The 18211-nt window shown below is 39.9% G+C and overlaps 1 protein-coding gene across 1 annotated transcript in view; it reads right to left on the reverse strand.

The window, feature by feature from the left end:
• Positions 1-659: 659 nt before the first annotated feature.
• Positions 660-18211, reverse strand: part of LOC107780231 (5'-3' exoribonuclease 4-like) — a 39752-nt gene continuing 22200 nt past the window's right edge. The window contains exons 19-23 of the mRNA XM_075228070.1: positions 3078-3229; positions 2870-2974; positions 2674-2749; positions 2070-2152; positions 660-1885 (exon numbers count right to left, since the gene is read on the reverse strand). Of these exons, the coding sequence (XP_075084171.1) occupies positions 1150-1885; positions 2070-2152; positions 2674-2749; positions 2870-2974; positions 3078-3229 (1152 nt within the window). The 3' untranslated portion in view covers positions 660-1149. The remainder of the gene's footprint in view (positions 1886-2069; positions 2153-2673; positions 2750-2869; positions 2975-3077; positions 3230-18211) is intronic.

Genomic DNA, 18211 nt, shown 5'->3' on the forward strand with positions numbered 1-18211 from the left:
CCATCCCTTACACTTTGGGAAAAAAAAAGAATCTTGAACTATTTTCTAAAATGAAGTGAACTTGTAGAATTTTGAAAAATTATTTGAAACATAATTTGGTATGAAAACAATATTTTCAATAAAAAAATGTTTGCTTAAAAAGTATTTTCTTCAAAAAAGCGACAAACAATTTTATTGGTGAGAAAAAACCATTTTTTAAGACTACATTAATAATAATACCAGCAAATTGAATAAAGTTTTGTGAGGTTTTAGACATTAGATTGAAATAATGTACGTAATAATTATTGAATGGAACAAGTCATGTTAAGTAAGTGCTGGTACGCAGGTATAGTTATAAAGGAAAATAACTTATGTCCATAAGCCAGGTCATTTTTTCTCTTTTGGTAGAAACTATTTTCCTTGTCATGCCAAACACTAAAAACAACTTCGCTTTTAGAAAACAGGGATAGTGTTTTAGAGAGACCAAGATCAGAAAGAGCATGCTTTGGTTGGACTATGAAGACTCTGTTCAGTTACATTAAGAGAATAATTAGAAAGGAAAAGAGTGGAAACAAATTATTCCTCTCGATCCCTTGCTCCAGAAAGATTAACTTTATACAATAGCTTAACACTGATCATGCATAATCAGCAGCAATCCAAATTCACCGAGAAGCCAAGTATAGTAATTCACAACATTCAATAACCACAAAAAGTACATACGGAACCAAATTCACAAATCATGTTACCACATGAAATGGTATTTCTTTTTCGATGCTGAAATATGAAAAGAAAACATATAGACAGAACATTGTTACAACCAACTAAACTTAGCCGGCATCCGGTTGGGAAAAAAAAATTCATACCTTGCTGATTATGTGTATCCTACTATACCTCTGCAGGATTTGTTCTGCCAATTCAGTCAACAAGAAAAATTGTCATTCATTTGGGTACAACATACTTGCCAGAGCTCAAACTGGCCTATCATACATGGGGACTGTGAAACGAACTCCACCATATTTGCTACAATTGAACATAAAATGGCTCCATCCATCTATAATGGTAAAAGAAAGAGACGAGAAGAATCCTTCATGGTAGGATCCGGATATCCTTCACTACGTCTATGGAGATTGACTATCAACGGGAAAAGCAAAGCTCAAAACAATTCAAACATCAATGTTGTGTTCCTGTTTCTTGGGGACTCTGAGTTGGCCGGCTTTTGATTTGGTAAACCTGCTTGACTTGCTTCTCGCACCCCGGCCCTTTTAAAGTTTCTTGATGCTTTAAGTGCATTGATGTAGTTCCCCTTGCAGGTTTATTAATCCACTGCGGCGGGGGTGAAGGAAGTGGACCCACACTTTGTGTGAATGGCAGTGGGCGGACGTTAGAAAGTTGTCCTGAATTTGGCATCCTTGGCACAGCTGAATAAGGCCTCGTTCTTGAACCACTTTCAATTGTCAACACAGACATTTCATTCCTCATGCTATGATACTGATCTTGATATGAATGCCTGTCTTGCATCCTGAAATTTTGCCTAGGGCTTTGCAACTCATAAGGGGATAGAGCATATCTGGGATTTCCAGATGCACCACGATGCATAAAATTGCTAGATAAATAAGAAGGATCCTCAAAAAAACCATTTGCGCGGCCAACTGGTCCTGGAAATCGTGGCCGGTGATTGGGAGAAAAATTCCTATAACTCATTTGATCATAAAATCCACCTTCATAGCCAGACGGTCCAGCTGGCCTTGGCCTATTCAGAACATGGTTGCCGGGGAAATTTCGAGGATATGATTGCTCCAATACTCCAGAATTTGTTCCACCGGGTTTGATATTCAATGTGTTCTTAAGCAACCGATGTGCTGCTTCTCCCAGGGAAGGCCCTGCTATTGCCCCAGGTACTGGACCCCTGCATAACACACAAGACCGAAAACATTCATATTATCAGTTGATTACTTGCAAGAAGAAATTACATTCACAAGCTCATTACTCACAAAAAGCAGGATTACTGTTAACACTTGTTGCAGGTTTAATATTGTGAAAAGAAAAGACGCAAATACCACAAGACACAGCAAAAAGAGATCAGATTTTACCTATCTTTGCCCAGCTGACGCCGGGTACCATGATCTTCATGCCATAATACAGGGAAAGGTTTTATATCAACAGCTCTCAAAATCTGCAGTACAAATTACAATAGCTTCACTCACAATTTTCCTAAAAGCAGCAATGCAGCACACTCAACCACACTAGACCACAAACTGCAAAAGCAATGTAGCAGACCGAAGCCATGTGCCTCAAAATACAAGAAAAAATGAACTGCAGATTAACTCTCAGCGGAAACTACTGATATTGAATAAATATTAGAATTAATTAAATTCAAGCTCCCCTAGATCAGGAAAAGCTCGAAAGAATAGGCACTTTTTTAAAGTAAAAAAGTGGGTTGGGCGTATTCTATCAACTGCAGGAAAAACCACCTAAATAATAACACTGACTAAATAAGACTAGAATTGGAACCTACTTATTTGAATCCACACGCATTCACATAAAAGAAAGTGAAAAATTACAATATATGTTCCTGCTAGATTATCTATGCTCAAGAACATAATGGTTAAGTAAATTTTATGACTTAGGTATTATTGTTTCAGAATGCTCCAAATGTACAACCGCAACTAAGCAAATTACGGATTCTTTACAAACCTTTTTGGGCATAAATACTCCTTCTGGAGGCTTCGGAATATGCTTATGAGGTACTGGATTCAGAAAGGTAATATTTCTGTCCACACAAGAGAAAAGATAAGAAGAGGTACTTTCTCAAGCAGTTGAAATATTTTAAATGTCATAATCACAATTTGAAAAAAGGTTAGAGGTCTGGAATTGCCAGAACAGAACTCACAAAATCTTATTATTTGAAATATCTCCCAATCCATTGAGTGGGGAACAAACCCTATCTCTCTGGCCATTCCGCTCAGATAACCAAATGAATCCATTCATTCCACCACTGTGAAAAAGGGAATAGAAGAATGCTTGAGGAACCAGCAAAAAAACGACCAAAAAAAAAAAAAGAAACTTGAAAATTTACAGCAGTAGACCAGATGACCGACCTCAGATTTGCATCAATTAGCCATGGCCTTTGTTTCCCTGGGGGCACCTTATCATTGTGATGATAGTACGAAATGATATATGGAGCCAAAGTATGGTGATGATGAACATAGAGCAAATCGAACATTACACTGTTCCTGAGTTGCTCCTCTTCCTGCAAAAATACAAAATGAGAATGAGACAAGAACTCTAATATGCATTATAAATAATACCCCATCTTCCAGGATCTTTTTGCAGTTAAGCTCCAAGTCAACGAAAAATGGGCATGGATACTCCTGAGCACTCTAAACTGCCATGAAAAATCCTCTGAATGTTTGATATAACAAAAATCACAGCTTTGAGCAGCTATTTAGGGTAGGTGCATAAAATATAAATACTACATCAGTGAATTAACTGAGACGATCAGAGATAGCCACGATGAAACCCACATTATTCTGCAGTAATGATTTCAATGGCACATGGGGAAGCTAGATAACTGAATGCAATTGAACAAGCAGCAGACGCTAAAAATACACCTCCACTTTATATAGAATATTTCCCACTTGTGAGGTTACACCGGGTCTATTGATGTTGTTGTTGTAGAGCTAAGTTGTTCGAACTCGGGTGCGGGTGTCTTCTACGGGTGCGGATCTAGCGGTCAAATCCTTCATGATTTAAATTTTGAGATTCGCGGGTATGAATCAAGGTACGAAAATGGGTGTGAGGAATCGACTAAAAATAATTCAAATATCCAAAAATAGAGTTATACAAAAGTCTAAATTATGAGACATCACGTGGAAAACGTACAAGATATTCCGAGAAGGAGAAGATATTGATCAAGAGGAGAATATGAAAAGGAGATAAAAGGAAAAGGACTGACATAATCAATCCCAGATCCATCTATTTGAGGGAGGTCCAACTCCGCGCTCTTCTAATTGCTTAGAAGGGTTCAAGAAGCGTATCATCAGATTTGACTACGAAGGAAGGAACTCAAAGTGAAAGGGCACCGTCTTGTGCAAGGCAACGATAGTTGGCCCTCTATCATCTCCTATCTAATAGACTTGGTAAAAGGGCCCCGACTTATTTCCAGAATAAGAGTTCGACCGCGGCTTCCCCCTTTTTTTTGGGGGGGGGGGGATCAAGTTCCTTGCCAACTGCCACCTATCGACCCCGACAAATTTGACCCCGATCTCTTTTCATTTGTTTTGGATATTACCAAGCCTAGCCTAGCCTTCATAAACCCATGCCCCCTAACCAGGCTTCGAAAAACTTCAAGATCACCGAGTTTCTCGGGAATCGAGGGGTCATGAGCTTTTGGACAATTCGATACGAGCGAACTCCAGAAGAATCAGACCGTCTGTAATAATGGCTCGTCCCTAGTGCCTTTGAATGAACTGAAAGGCCTCTTTTCAACGAGTTCTTCTTTACCGAGAAGATTGGTATGACTATTTCTATAAGTAATAGAATGTATGAAGTCGGCCCGAGAAAAAGAAAAAATTGACTTTTTGAAGTCAATAAAACTTACCAAGCAATAAAGACATATGAAACATTTCAAAATAGAAAGAGCCCGATGTAACTTGGGCCTTGTTATATAGTAGCAAAATGGTGAATACTAATAGATCTGTCGCCGCTAGTATGACAAAAAAAAGCACATAGGGATCCAGAATATTAAAATATACTGATTACTGATCAGGATTATATAAAGCCTGATATTCCCAGAAAGGATAGTCGTGATGTCCCTTCATGGCGGCCTTTTCAGTATATAGTCGAAGGCGAGGGCTTCCAGCTCTTTTCGTAGTAATAGTGGACGGGTCTCCTGAGATCTATGTCGACCATGGAATCAAACGAAGGTCGAAAGACTATTCGATTCATTAAGGGGCATAGCGGCGCCCTCGCCCGCCGCCATTTACGGACCTAGCAGCAGACGGGCGGGCCGTGCTATTTTTTCCCAAAGCCGACTTCCTTTATCGAGCGGCTCTCTCTGTTGACGAAAAAAGTTCATTTCTTCAATTTCACCATAGCTTTTGTTTTGATTTCAAAAATCATTGTATATGTCTCGAATTTCTCCGTCGATTTTGGTCAAAGTACCCAAAATCAGTTAATAAGATCCGATACGGATCCACAAACATGTTGTGTCGACAGTGGTGCGGCACCGAAAGTGAAGAGACCGAGCAACTTACCTTGAGAGTCAAATTAACATTTTATATTTTTTTCATAACTATTATGGCTTCATCTGATCGAGATTGTTGATAGTTCCTTGACAAATAATAATATTTAACTGAAAGAAGCAAGTTAAATATTACTTTTTTCAAGTTTTAGTAAAACTGATACAGATATTTAACATGCTATAGTTGACTAAGACATTATAAAGGTATATCATCTCTATCCAAATGGGAGGTGTCTTTTCCCCAGAAATAAGAAACTCACTACATAATATCTTAAGCAAGGAAGACTGGAGAGACCACCAAAAGATGGCAAGGGACTACATTGCGCAGCAACTTGGCTGTTGGCATCAACATGGAAACCCCATCAGAATATGTCTCCTGTTAAAAGCCTCTTCCAGACCACTCGCTGCTGCCTCTACTACCTAGGAATCACATACACCAAACCTAACGCTGTGTATATCTGTCATACTGTAATCCAAGAAGAGACAATCAATAGGACTGGAACATGAGTCAATGAAAAAGTTAGTTTTTAGCCTTTTTCTTCCTTCTTTTTTAACTTTTTGTTTTAAGATATATATATATATATATATGCACCTTTTGAGACATTCATTTGTCTCCCTTGGACACTAGAGTGCTTAGCAATCTTCTATTTAGTTTTCAAGTTTGTTACCAGTTTTTAATCTGATCTTGGGCTTTGTTAGGTCGTTGCACAGGTTGTCTCCTATTCATCTAGGACAGAGGGAAACAGCCAGGTGTGGATGATCAATATTTACAACGAGGTACCTGAAGTCCAATTACAGGATCATTCATATTACTTACTATAGACTTCAATAGGCATTTAGCATTCTGTTTCATGTTTATCTTAGAGGTTGGGACTCTTTAGGGTACTTTGTCAATCTTTATTTTCATTTGAACAAGCTCAGCCTATTTTTTTAGCATTGGAACTACAATCTAGCAGAGTACAAAAAAGATTTTTACTTCACAGCTATCGACTTTCTTCCTTTTACATATCTGTTTATTGTTTTTGTCTTGTTCGAGTTATGTCCCTCGAATTTAAAAAGTTTCATGTCTTGAGGTCTGACATGAAGCTACTGTCGGTTTTCATGTAACTTAGTCTATCACTAGGGAGATTGCAGCAGATCAGATTCCAATTAACGAACCTCACAAACTAATGCCTTGAAATTTTATAACTTGGTTAGATGTTGCAAAATGAAGTCACTGAAAGAAAAATGGGTTAATTTCACTGATGGTCATCCAACTTATCATTTATTTCACAAAAGTCACTCAACTTTACTTTTGTAACTTAAAAGTCATTCTAGTTCAAAACCTATAAAATATCCTATAAAAATATGATATGGCATTAAATTTAATTAAAAAATCTAATTATAGTGTCACATAAGCTTAGATGGACCATACCCAATTTACACCCATTTCATCCACAATTTAATTTGACCCATAACCCAAATGGGTTTTAATATTTTGAACATTAGAAGGAAAAGAAGAGAACAATTATTTTATGCTAAAAATATCTTACTTTATGTGAGAAGGCACGGGAGAAAATATGTTATTGATATATTGAATGAATGAATAATACTACACAAGAGGTCCTTATTTATAGTTATACTATACAAGGACATACTACTCCTCTACCAATGTGGGACAATACTACACTATATACATGCTGTAAATTAACACTCCCCCTCAAGCCGGTGCATACAAATCATATGTACCGAGCTTGTTACATATATAACTAATACGAGGACCAGCGAGAGACTTGGTAAAATATCTGCAAGTTGATCATTTGACCTCACAAACTTTGTAGCAATCTCTCCTGAAAGTATCTTTTCTCTGACGAAGTGACAATCAATCTCAATGTGTTTAGTTCTCTCATGGAACACCGGATTTGATGCAATATGAAGGGCAGCTTGATTATCGCACACAAGTTCCATCCGACTGATTTTACCAAATTTCAACTCCTTGAGCAATTGTTTGGTCCAGACTAACTCACATGTTGCCATAGCCATTGCTCGATATTCTGCTTCTGCACTAGACCGAGCAACTACATTCTGTTTCTTGCTCTTCCAGGACACCAAATTTCCTCCTACTAAAACACAATATCCAGACGTAGAACGTCTATCAGAAGGTGATCCTGCCCAATCAGCATCTGAGTATCCAATGATCTGTTCATGACCTCGATCCTCAAAGAGTAACCCTTTGCCTGGAGCCGATTTTATATATCGAATAATGCGGACAACTGCATCCCAATGACTATCACAGGGAGAATTCATAAACTGACTTACCACACTCACAGGATAGGAAATGTCGGGTCTAGTCACTGTGAGATAATTTAATTTTCCAACCAGCCGCCTATAGCTTGCAGGATCGCTAAGCGGCTCCCCCTGTCCTGGCATAAGTTTAGAATTCGGATCCATCGGAGTGTCAACAGGTCTGCAACCTATCATCCCCGTCTCCTTAAGAATGTCTAAAGCATATTTTCTTTGAGAAATAACAATACCTGAGCTAGACTGGGCAACCTCAATACCCAGAAAGTACTTCAATCTGCCTAGATCCTTAGTTTGGAAGTGCTGGAAGAGATGCTGTTTCAGGTTGGTAATACCATCCTGATCATTGCCAGTAATAACAATATCATCAACATAGACTACCAGATAAATACAGAGACTTGAAGCAGAGTGCCGATAAAACACAGAGTGATCAGCTTCACTACGAATCATGCCAAACTCCTGGATAACCGTGCTGAACTTACCAAACCAGGCTCGAGGAGACTGCTTTAGACCATAAAGTGACCGACGCAAGCGACATACAAGGCCACGAGACTCCCCTGAGCAACAAAACCAGGTGGTTGCTCCATATAAACCTCATCCTCAAGATCACCGTGAAGAAAGGCATTTTTAATGTCCAGCTGATAGAGGGGCCAATGACGAACCGCAGCCATGGATAGAAAAAGGCGGACTGAAGCCACTTTAGCCACGGGAGAGAAGGTATCACTGTAATCGAGCCCAAATATCTGAGTATATCCTTTGGCAACAAGACGGGCCTTAAGTCGATCAATCTGTCCATCGGGACCAACTTTGACTGCATAAACCCAACGACAACCAACAGTAGATTTACCTGAGGGAAGAGGAACAAGCTCCCAAGTACCACTTGTATGTAAAGCAGACATCTCGTCACTCATAGCATGGCGCCATCCTGGATGAGACAACGCTTCACCTGTAGACTTAGGGATGGAAACTGAGGACAAAGAAGATATAAAAATATAATGGGGAGATGACAGACGATGATAGCTCAAACCGACATAATGAGGATTAGGGTTAAGTGTGGTCCTTATACCTTTCCGAAGTGCAATCGGTGTACTAGGAGCAGGGTCCGCAGCAGAAGCAGGGTCAGGTGCAGGACGAGAACCAGTTGGGCCTGATGGAGGACGCAAACGACGATGATAAGTCAAGAGTGGTGTTCCTATGGCCGGGGAACTAGGGGGAACAACACTAGACTCCTCAACGGTTGGTATGGATGAAAACTCTGTGGTCGAAGGTGAAGGAGGAGCTATAGTAAACTCCTCAAAGGTCGGTATAGGTAAGACCTCAGATATATCATGGTGGTCAGCAGAGGTAAAGAAAGGTTTAGACTCAAAAAATGTGACGTCAGCTGACATAAGGTACCTACGAAGATCTGGAGAATAACAACGATATCCCTTCTGAACACGAGAATAACCAAGGAAGACACACTTGAGAGCACGGGGAGCTAACTTATCTTTCCCAGGGGCTAAGTTATGAACAAAACACGTGCTCCCAAAAACACGAGGTGGAAGAGAGTATAAGGGTGACTGGGGAAACAATACTGAATGCGGAATCTGATTCTTGATGGGAGATAAAGGCATCCGATTAATCAAATAACAAGCTGTGAGAATTGCATCGCCCCAAAAACGCAATAGAACACGAGATTCAATTAGAAGTGTGCGAGCAGTCTCAATAAGGTGCCTATTCTTTCTCTCAGCAACCCCATTTTGCTGAGGGGTATAAGGACAAGATGTCTGATGAATAATTCCCTGAGAAGTCATAAATTGCTGAAATTGAGAAGATAAATATTCTAAGGCATTATCACTGCGAAAAATGCGAATAGAAACACCAAATTGGTTTTTGATTTCAGCACAGAAATTCTGGAATATAGAAAATAACTCAGAACGATCTTTCATTAAGAAAAGCCAAGTACATCTTGAATAATCATCAATGAAACTGACAAAGTAACGAAATCCCAAGGATGAACTGACTCTACTAGGACCCCATATATCAGAATGAACTAAGGAGAAGACAGACTCTGCATGACACTCAACACGACGCGAAAAGGAGGCTCGGGTATGTTTCCCAAGTTGACACGACTCACAATCTAATGTAGACAAACTAGATAAACTAGGCACCATCTTCTGAAGTTTGGATAAACTCGGATGTCCTAAACGTCTGTGGATTAGATCTGGAGGATCTGTAACTAGACATGTTGTGGAAGGACTGAGTGAGTTAAGGTAGTAAAGGCCTTCTGATTCACGTCCTGTACCAATTGTCTGTCCCGTACTGCGGTCCTGCATAATAAAAGAATCGTCAATAAAGTATATACCACAATGGAGGGCACGAGTCAAACGACTAACAGATGCAAGACTAAAAGGACAGCCAGGGACATAAAGAACGGAATCTAGGGTGATAGAAGACAAGGGATTAGCTTGTCCAACTCCTTTTGCCTTAGTTTGACATCCATTGGCTAAAGTAACAGTGGGAAGAGACTGTGAATATACAATATTTGACAAAAGTGATATATTACCAGAGATGTGATCAGAAGCGCCGGAGTCCATGACCCATGGGCCAAGAGTGCTAGATTGGGAAACACAAGCAAAAGAATTACCAGAAACAGAAGTATCAGTCTGAGCAACTGAGGCTACTTGTGGAGATGTCTGCTTACTTGCTCGATACTGAAGGAGCTCATTATATTCTTCTTTAGATAAAGAAAATCCTTGGTTACCTGGAGTCTCGGTCTGAGCAATGTAAGCATTTTTGGGTGGACGACCATGTAAGGAATAACACATTTCACGAGTGTGTCCAAGTTTGTGACAATAAGAACACTTGGGTCTAGATCTTCCAAAACGACCTCCTCCTCGTCTATGCTCCATAGTTTGAGATGCCCGAACATCCATTGTCTGGGATGCAAGAACAGAGGAATCAAGTATCTGTGATGAGCTCACTGGTGGACTTGGTGCTGCAGCAAGGCGGAGTAATCGAGAGAATAATTCATCAACTGTCGGGACAGACGGACTAGCCAAAATCTGGTCGCGTACCGAATCAAGATCATTAGGAAGTCCAGCGAGGGTAAGAACGAGAAACATCTTCTGTCGCTGCTCTTGTTGTTTTTCCACACTAGCCGAAACTGGCATCAACTTCTCAAATTCCTCCATGACTGCCTGTACTTGACCCAAGTAAGTAGACATATCCAATTCCTGCTTCTTTAAGTTTGTCATCCGTGATATCACATCATAGAAGCGAGATATGTCATTAGTGTATAAGGTGCGTGCCTTTGCCCAAACCAAATAACATGTCTGGAATGGACGAAACAAGGGCATCAACTTGGAATCAATAGATCGCCACAAGATGCTACATAACTGAGCATCGATTTTTGCCCAAAGTGCTATTGCCTTTTCATCTCCATCGCTAGACTGTTTGATTAGATGATCTTGAACACCTTGACCTCTACACCATAACTCGACAAATGAAGCCCAAGCTAAGTAGGTTGAACCTCCCATTAAAGGTTCCGAGGTAATAATAGCACTAGAGTTTCCAGAACTCATGTTTCTAGACCCAAAAGCATCAAATCCCAAAGACATTGTTGCAAATTATTACCAAATAGGAGAAAGAATCAACTGTAATCCACTGAAACAGTGTACGGAAACACAGAAACAGAATACTGAAATACTGTAGCTGTCGGAATAGTACTGTAGCTGTCGGAATAGTACTGTAGCTACCGGAAAAAACTCAAAGTTGTCGGAATGAAATGAAAGCAGTAGGAAGTGGTCGTACGCGCCGGCGCGTGAGCTCACGCGCGTGAGCTTCTGGTGGCGCGTGGAGGCGCGTGAGGCTGCTTCTGCCGGAGTTGTTCACTGGGGTTTGGTCGCCGGACAGTGACGACTCTTGTGGTAGTGTTGGATTTTGCACAACACTGACAGAAATGAAGCAGATAGAAAACAACCTTAAAAAATACTGATTTCTCTTTCCCGGAATCGCTGGAATTTATGCACAGCGATAAGTCTCTCACAATTGCTCTGATACCATGTGAGAAGGCACGGGAGAAAATATGTTATTGATATATTGAATGAATGAATAATACTACACAAGAGGTCCTTATTTATAGCTATACTATACAAGGACATACTACTCCTCTACCAATGTGGGACAATACTACACTATATACATGCTGTAAATTAACACTTTATTTATTACGTAATAACCTTAATGTCACCACCTATAATTTCATTAAAATATGAACAGAACTAGCACAGAACCAGTTTTTGCATCCTTCATATCATTTTATAATTTTCCATGAAGTTAAAATACTACCATATCAATCTCACATAACATATAAATGTACCACTAACAGACAAGAACAACAAGCTAATAAGAACCTATTTTCATAAATTACTATTCCATTAAAGTCAAAATATTGCTTATTAAGCAATACTAACAGACAAAAATATTGCTCAGTAAGAAATACCCATAATGAAATTGCATAGTAGAAGTTGTCAATACACACCGCAATCGTAGACAACCTATAGCGATAGTTTAGACAAAAGAAAGATACAACGTATTGTGTCATTGACCATAAGTGTACAACCAAAACTTAAAGATAAATTCAAAAGACCTAATTTTTCTTAAATTTCTTAGACTTCTTTTTCTACAAATTATCCACAAAATCAAAGTGCTAGTCCAGTTAATTGTTCAAATATTAATAACCCATTTTGGTTATAGGTCAAATCGGGCTGAGGAAGAAATGGGTCTAACTTAGATATGGTCTATTTAAGCTTATGTGGCATTATTGTTAGATTTTTTAATTAAATGTAATGTCATGTCATATTTTTTATTGAATTTTTTATAGGTTTTGAACTAGAATGACTTTTAAGTTACAAAGGTAAAGTTGAGTGACTTTTAAGTGATGAAAAATAGATAAGTAACTTTTGTGAAATAAATGATAAGTTGGATGACCTTCAGTGAAATTAACCCAAGAAAAATAAGTAGAAATACCGGGATAGGTAGGCACATTTTAGAAAAATAGAGAAGGAAACTTGCTTGCTAATTCTTGCTCCAGCATGAACATCGATCTATTATGACCAGCGCACCACCACATAAACCATGGATCCACTGCAGTGCTTTTCTTATCGATTATTATGGATCTGTTAGGTGTCATTTCAATTGCCAAAAAATCACTATTGAATATGGTCGGAGTCACAGAATGGATGACTTAAACTGAAAGTAAGTTCTCCAAATATATCTATTGACACTTCATCCTAACCAACTATAGAAAGTGCTCCAAAGTTTCTCCAATATACCTATTAATGCATCATCCTAACCAACTTACCAACTACAGAAAGTGCTCTACTTATCTTCTCTTGTTTCAGGTATTCCACTCATTCTCAAAGTATACAACTCTAGTAGTCAAATGTGTTGCCTAGAGAGATCGGAGACGAAGATTTTCTGATGCAGTAGAAAAAGAATTTCCATAAAGATAAGACGAAGAAATAACTACTCTGCCCACCTCACAAGAAGGATTCATTTTCCATCTATTGCACCGCAAGGCGAGAAAATATATTTCATCACTACCTGCTTTCCTAGTTTTCTTGAGACCACAGGAAATATTCTTCCTACATTATGGAGATAAAGTATCAAAATTCAAAATAGTGCAAAAACCAAATCTCTAAATTTTGTCTGCACACTGACGCTTAATTAGCCTGATCTCTCTTGAAATTGGTCAAGCTGATCTAAAACTGAAATAGGCCAACAACTGAGTAGAAGGGAATAATGACAACTTAATATTTTCATCCCCTTCCACCAAGGGTAGAAACAATCTAGGAAAAGCCATCTTTTTATTAAAACTCAATGACATCTGTTAGTTTATAGATATGTATAGTGTAGTCTTGTCCCACATTGGAAGAGGAGTAATATCTCCTTGTAGTGTATAGCTATAAATAGGGACCTCTTGTATTGTATTTATCATCCAATATCAATAACATATTTTCTCCCGTGCCTTCTCACATGGTATCAGAGCATTAGTGAGAACAGATCGATGTGCGTCATTCCAGCGTTAACCGGGAAGAAAGAACTTAGTCATCGTGTAATTTTTCCGGTGACCTAAGGCTTGTCTAAGTGAAAGTCACTTTCTGTAGGTGTTGTGCTAAAACCAACACCACCCCGAGGTAGATCACCCTCCGACTACCAACCCCTGAAATTTTATCCGGCAGAAAAGACGCCACGCTCCTCCACGCACCGGCAACAACTTTTCCGGCGAGGGTTCCGGCCACCTTTCTGGCCATTTTTTGAAAATATTTCTTCAGGACATCTTGCTCGCAAAGGAATTCCGAGTCTATCCATCCTGGTTACAACAAATTCCGACAACTTTGAAATTTTCCGGCGAGCTACAGTGTTTCCGGCGTGAACAATGTTTCTTGTTCTGTTTTCCTGCTGTAAACAGTGTTTTTCAAGCTATTTCTTCAGTTTTCTCACAGGAGTTACTTATTTCCACTATTTCAAGTTAACCCTACTACTACAAATTGTAGCGACATGAGAACCAATACTTTGAATAGTCGGATGGTTTCTTTAGCAGAGTATATTGAGTTCCTTCAGTATAAAACATGTAAGCAGACATCTTCTGAGATAGCTTCTGTTGTTCAAACAGGTAATAGCGCGACTTGTTTCTCTCAATCTTCATCCTCTGAGTCTTGGGTCATTGATTCAGGTGCATCAGATTATATTTCTGGTAACAAATCTCTTTTCACTACTATTTCGTATTCTCAATCTCTTCCAAAAGTCACAATGGCCAATGGGTCTCAAACCATGGCAACTGCAATAGGTCAAGCAAGCCCACTTCCTTCCTTACCTTTAGATTCAATCTTTTTTGTTCCCAATAGTCCTTTTAATCTCATAGTTGTTAGTCGCTTAGCCAAATCACTTAAATGCGCTGTTTTATTTCTTGATGACCATGTTTTTATACAGGAACGCAGTACGGGCAGATCATTGGTACCGGGCGTGAATCAAACGGACTTTATTACCTTATCCTTGCTAAATCACATGGACTCACATCTTGTCTTCCTTCTACAACTTGTCATGTTACTGATTCACCAGATTTATTACATAAACGGTTGGGACATCCCAGTTTGTCAAAACTTCAGAAAATGGTATCTGGTTTATCTCACTTGTCAGCTCTAAGAGTGTGAGTCATGTCAGCTCGGTAAGCATACCCGCTCCCATTTCCCTCGGCGTCTTGATAATCGAGCAGAGTCACCTTTTACTTTAGTCCATTCAAATGTTTGGGGTCCTAGTCGGGTCAGTTCCACCTTAGGATTCCGCTACTTTGTCAGTTTCATTGATGATTATTCCAGGTGCACTTGGATATTTTTGATAAAAAATCGATCTGAGCTGTTTTCTATTTTCCAGACCTTTCACGCTGAAATTCAAAATCAATTTGGGATTTCTATTCGCACATTTCGTAGTGATAATGCCCGAGAGTATTTGTCTTCCCCATTTCAGCAGTTTATGAAATCTCATGGGATTATTCATCAAACATCTTGTCCGTACACATCTCAACAAAATGGGCTAGCTGAAAGAAAGAATAGACATCTTATTGAAACTGCTCGTACCCTACTCATACAATCTCATGCTCCGTTGCGTTATTGGGGGGATGCCGTTCTTACATCTTGCTATCTTATTAATCGTATGCCATCTTCAGCTATCCAGAACCAAGTTCCATTCTCTGTCATGTTTCCCCACTTACCTTTGTTCTCTCTTCCACCCCGTATCTTTGGAAGCACTTGTTTTGTCCATAACCTTACTCCACGAACAGATAAGTTAGCTCCTCGTGCTCTTAAGTGCATATTTCTGGGTTTCTCGAGAACACAAAAGGGGTATCGATGCTACTCTCCTGACCTCCAGCGGTACCTTATGTCTGCTGATGTTACCTTCTTTGAAACTCAATCATACTTCACAGGTTCAGGTCATCACTTAGATATTTCTGAGGTACTACCAGTTTCATCTTTTGGAGATTCACTCACTCCAGCTCCACCACCTACAACTCCAGTTGTAGCTCCATCACCTATAGCTCTACCACCTATAGCTCCAGTTCCACCACCTACAGCTCCGGTTGTAGCTCCACCACCTATAGCTCCAGTTCCTCCACATAATCCAGTTCAACCTTCTGCAGCTCCACCACTCTTGACTTATCATCGTCGTCCACATCCAACATCAGGCCCAGGTGATTCACGCCCCGCATCAGATTCTGCACCTACTGCGGACTTGTCTCCTCTTAGTCAACCAATTGCACTCCGCAAAGGTGTACGATCCACACTTAATCCTAATCCCCACTATGTCGGTTTAAGTTATCATCGTCTGTCGTCACCACATTATGCTTTTATATCTTCTTTGTCCACTGTTTCTATCCCTAAGTCTACAGGTGAGGCACTATCTCATCCAGGATGGCGACATGCTATGATTGATGAGATGTCTGCTTTACATGCGAGTGACACTTGGGAGCTTGTTCCTCTTCCTGCAGGTAAGTCTACTGTTGGTTGTCGTTGGGTTTATACAGTCAAAGTCGGCCCAGATGGCCAGGTTGATCGGCTTAAGGCTCGTCTTGTTGCAAAAGGATATACTCAGATTTTTGGGCTTGATTATAGTGATACTTTCTCTCCCGTAGCTAAAGTAGAATATGTTCGTCTCTTTTTGTCCATGGCTGTTGTACGTCGTTGGCCTCTTTATCAGTTAGACATTAAGAATGTTTTTCTCCACGGTGATCTTGAGGAAAAAGTTTATATGGAGCAACCACCTGGTTTTGTTGCTCAGGGGGAGTTTAATGGTTGTGTGTGCAGATTGCGAAGGTCACTATATGGTTTGAAACAGTCCCCTCGAGCTTGGTTTGGTAAGTTCAGCACAATTATTCAGGAATTCGGCATGACTCGTAGTGAGGCTGATCACTCTGTGTTTTATCGGCATTCTGCTCCTACTCTGTGTATTTATCTAGTGGTTTATGTTGATGATATTGTTATTACTGGTAATGATCAGGAATGTATTACTAATCTGAAAAAACTTCTCTTTCAGCACTTCCAGACTAAGGATCTGGGCAGATTGAAGTATTTTCTAGGTATTGAGGTCGCTCAGTCTAGCTCAGGTATTGTTATTTCACAACGGAAGTATGCCTTAGACATTCTTGAGGAGACTGGAATGATGGGTTGCAGACCTATTGACTCTCCTATGGATCCGAATGCTAAGCTTCTGCCTGGACAGGGGGAGCCTCTTAGAGACCCTACGAGATATAAGAGGTTGGTTGGCAAATTGAATTACCTCACAGTGACTAGACCTGACATTTCTTTTCCGGTGAGTGTTGTAAGTCAGTTTATGGATTCTCCCTGTGATAGTCACTGGGATGCAGTTGTTCGCATTCTTCGGTATATAAAGTTAGCTCCAGGCAAAGGATTACTATTCGAGGATCGAGGCCACGAGCAAATTGTTGGGTACACAGATGCTGATTGGGCAGGATCACCTTTTGATAGACGTTCTACGTCTGGATATTGTGTTCTAGTATGAGGTAATTTGGTCTCGTGGAAGATCAAGAAACAGAATGTAGTTGCTCGATCTAGCGTCGAAGCCGAATATCGGGCCATGGCTATGGCGACGTGTGAGTTAGTTTGGGTCAAGCAGTTACTCAAGGAGTTAAAGTTCGGAGAAATCAGCAAGATGGAACTAGAGTGTGATAACCAAGCTGCTCTTCATATTGCGTCAAATCCGGTGTTACATGAGAGGACTAAACACATTGAGATCGACTATCACTTTGTCAGAGAAAAAATACTTTCAGGAGATATTGTTACAAAGTTTGTAAAGTCAAATGATCAACTAGCAGATATTTTCACTAAGTCTCTTACTAGTTCTCATATTAGTTACATGTGTAACAAGCTCGGTACATATGATGTGTATGCACCGGCTTAAGGGGGAGTGTTAGTTTATAGATATGTATAGTGTAGTCTTGTCCCACATTGGAAGAGGAGTAATATCTCCTTGTAGTGTATAGCTATAAATAGGGACCTCTTGTATTGTATTTATCATCCAATATCAATAACATATTTTCTCCCGTGCTTTCTCACAACATCTATCTTGTGGAGGTCGAGTATTAGGGTTGTAGGTTAGGAGGTAGTTGAGTCTCCCTTACTTCGTACCATTGTGAGGCTAGTTTGGTAGGGTTTTTGTCGATGTCAGCTAGTGGCATTGTTGTGTCTTACTACTCCTTTGTTTACCATAGTGCCGGGTCTATGCACTGTCTATCGCGTTTGCTTTGCAACTACTTTCTCATTTCCATGATGTTATTTTTCCTATGGTTTCTATTGGTGATACTGATATTGTCTCTTTTCGTCTTCTTGAGCGAGGGTCTTTCGGAAACAGCCTCTCTACTCTCTCGGGGTAGGGGTAAGGGTAAGGTCTGCGTACACACTACCCTCCCCAGACCCCACTAGTGGGATTTCACTGGGTCGTTGTTATTGTTGTTGTTGTCAATGACATCTCAAACTGAGCAAAGTCGAGCACATCTATGACCTAAGCAGCCTACTTCTTTAATGGGATGTAATTTCCTAACTAATAAAATCTAAGTCCCAATGCAACAATTCACCAATCAAGCCCACTAGAACTGCACGTGTCTCATGACAAAGATACCGACAACAAGGATAGCAGAGCATTAGAAACCAAATT

The sequence above is a fragment of the Nicotiana tabacum genome, chromosome 13, assembly GCF_000715075.1.
Source record: "Nicotiana tabacum cultivar K326 chromosome 13, ASM71507v2, whole genome shotgun sequence".
Classification (NCBI taxonomy): domain Eukaryota; kingdom Viridiplantae; phylum Streptophyta; class Magnoliopsida; order Solanales; family Solanaceae; genus Nicotiana; species Nicotiana tabacum.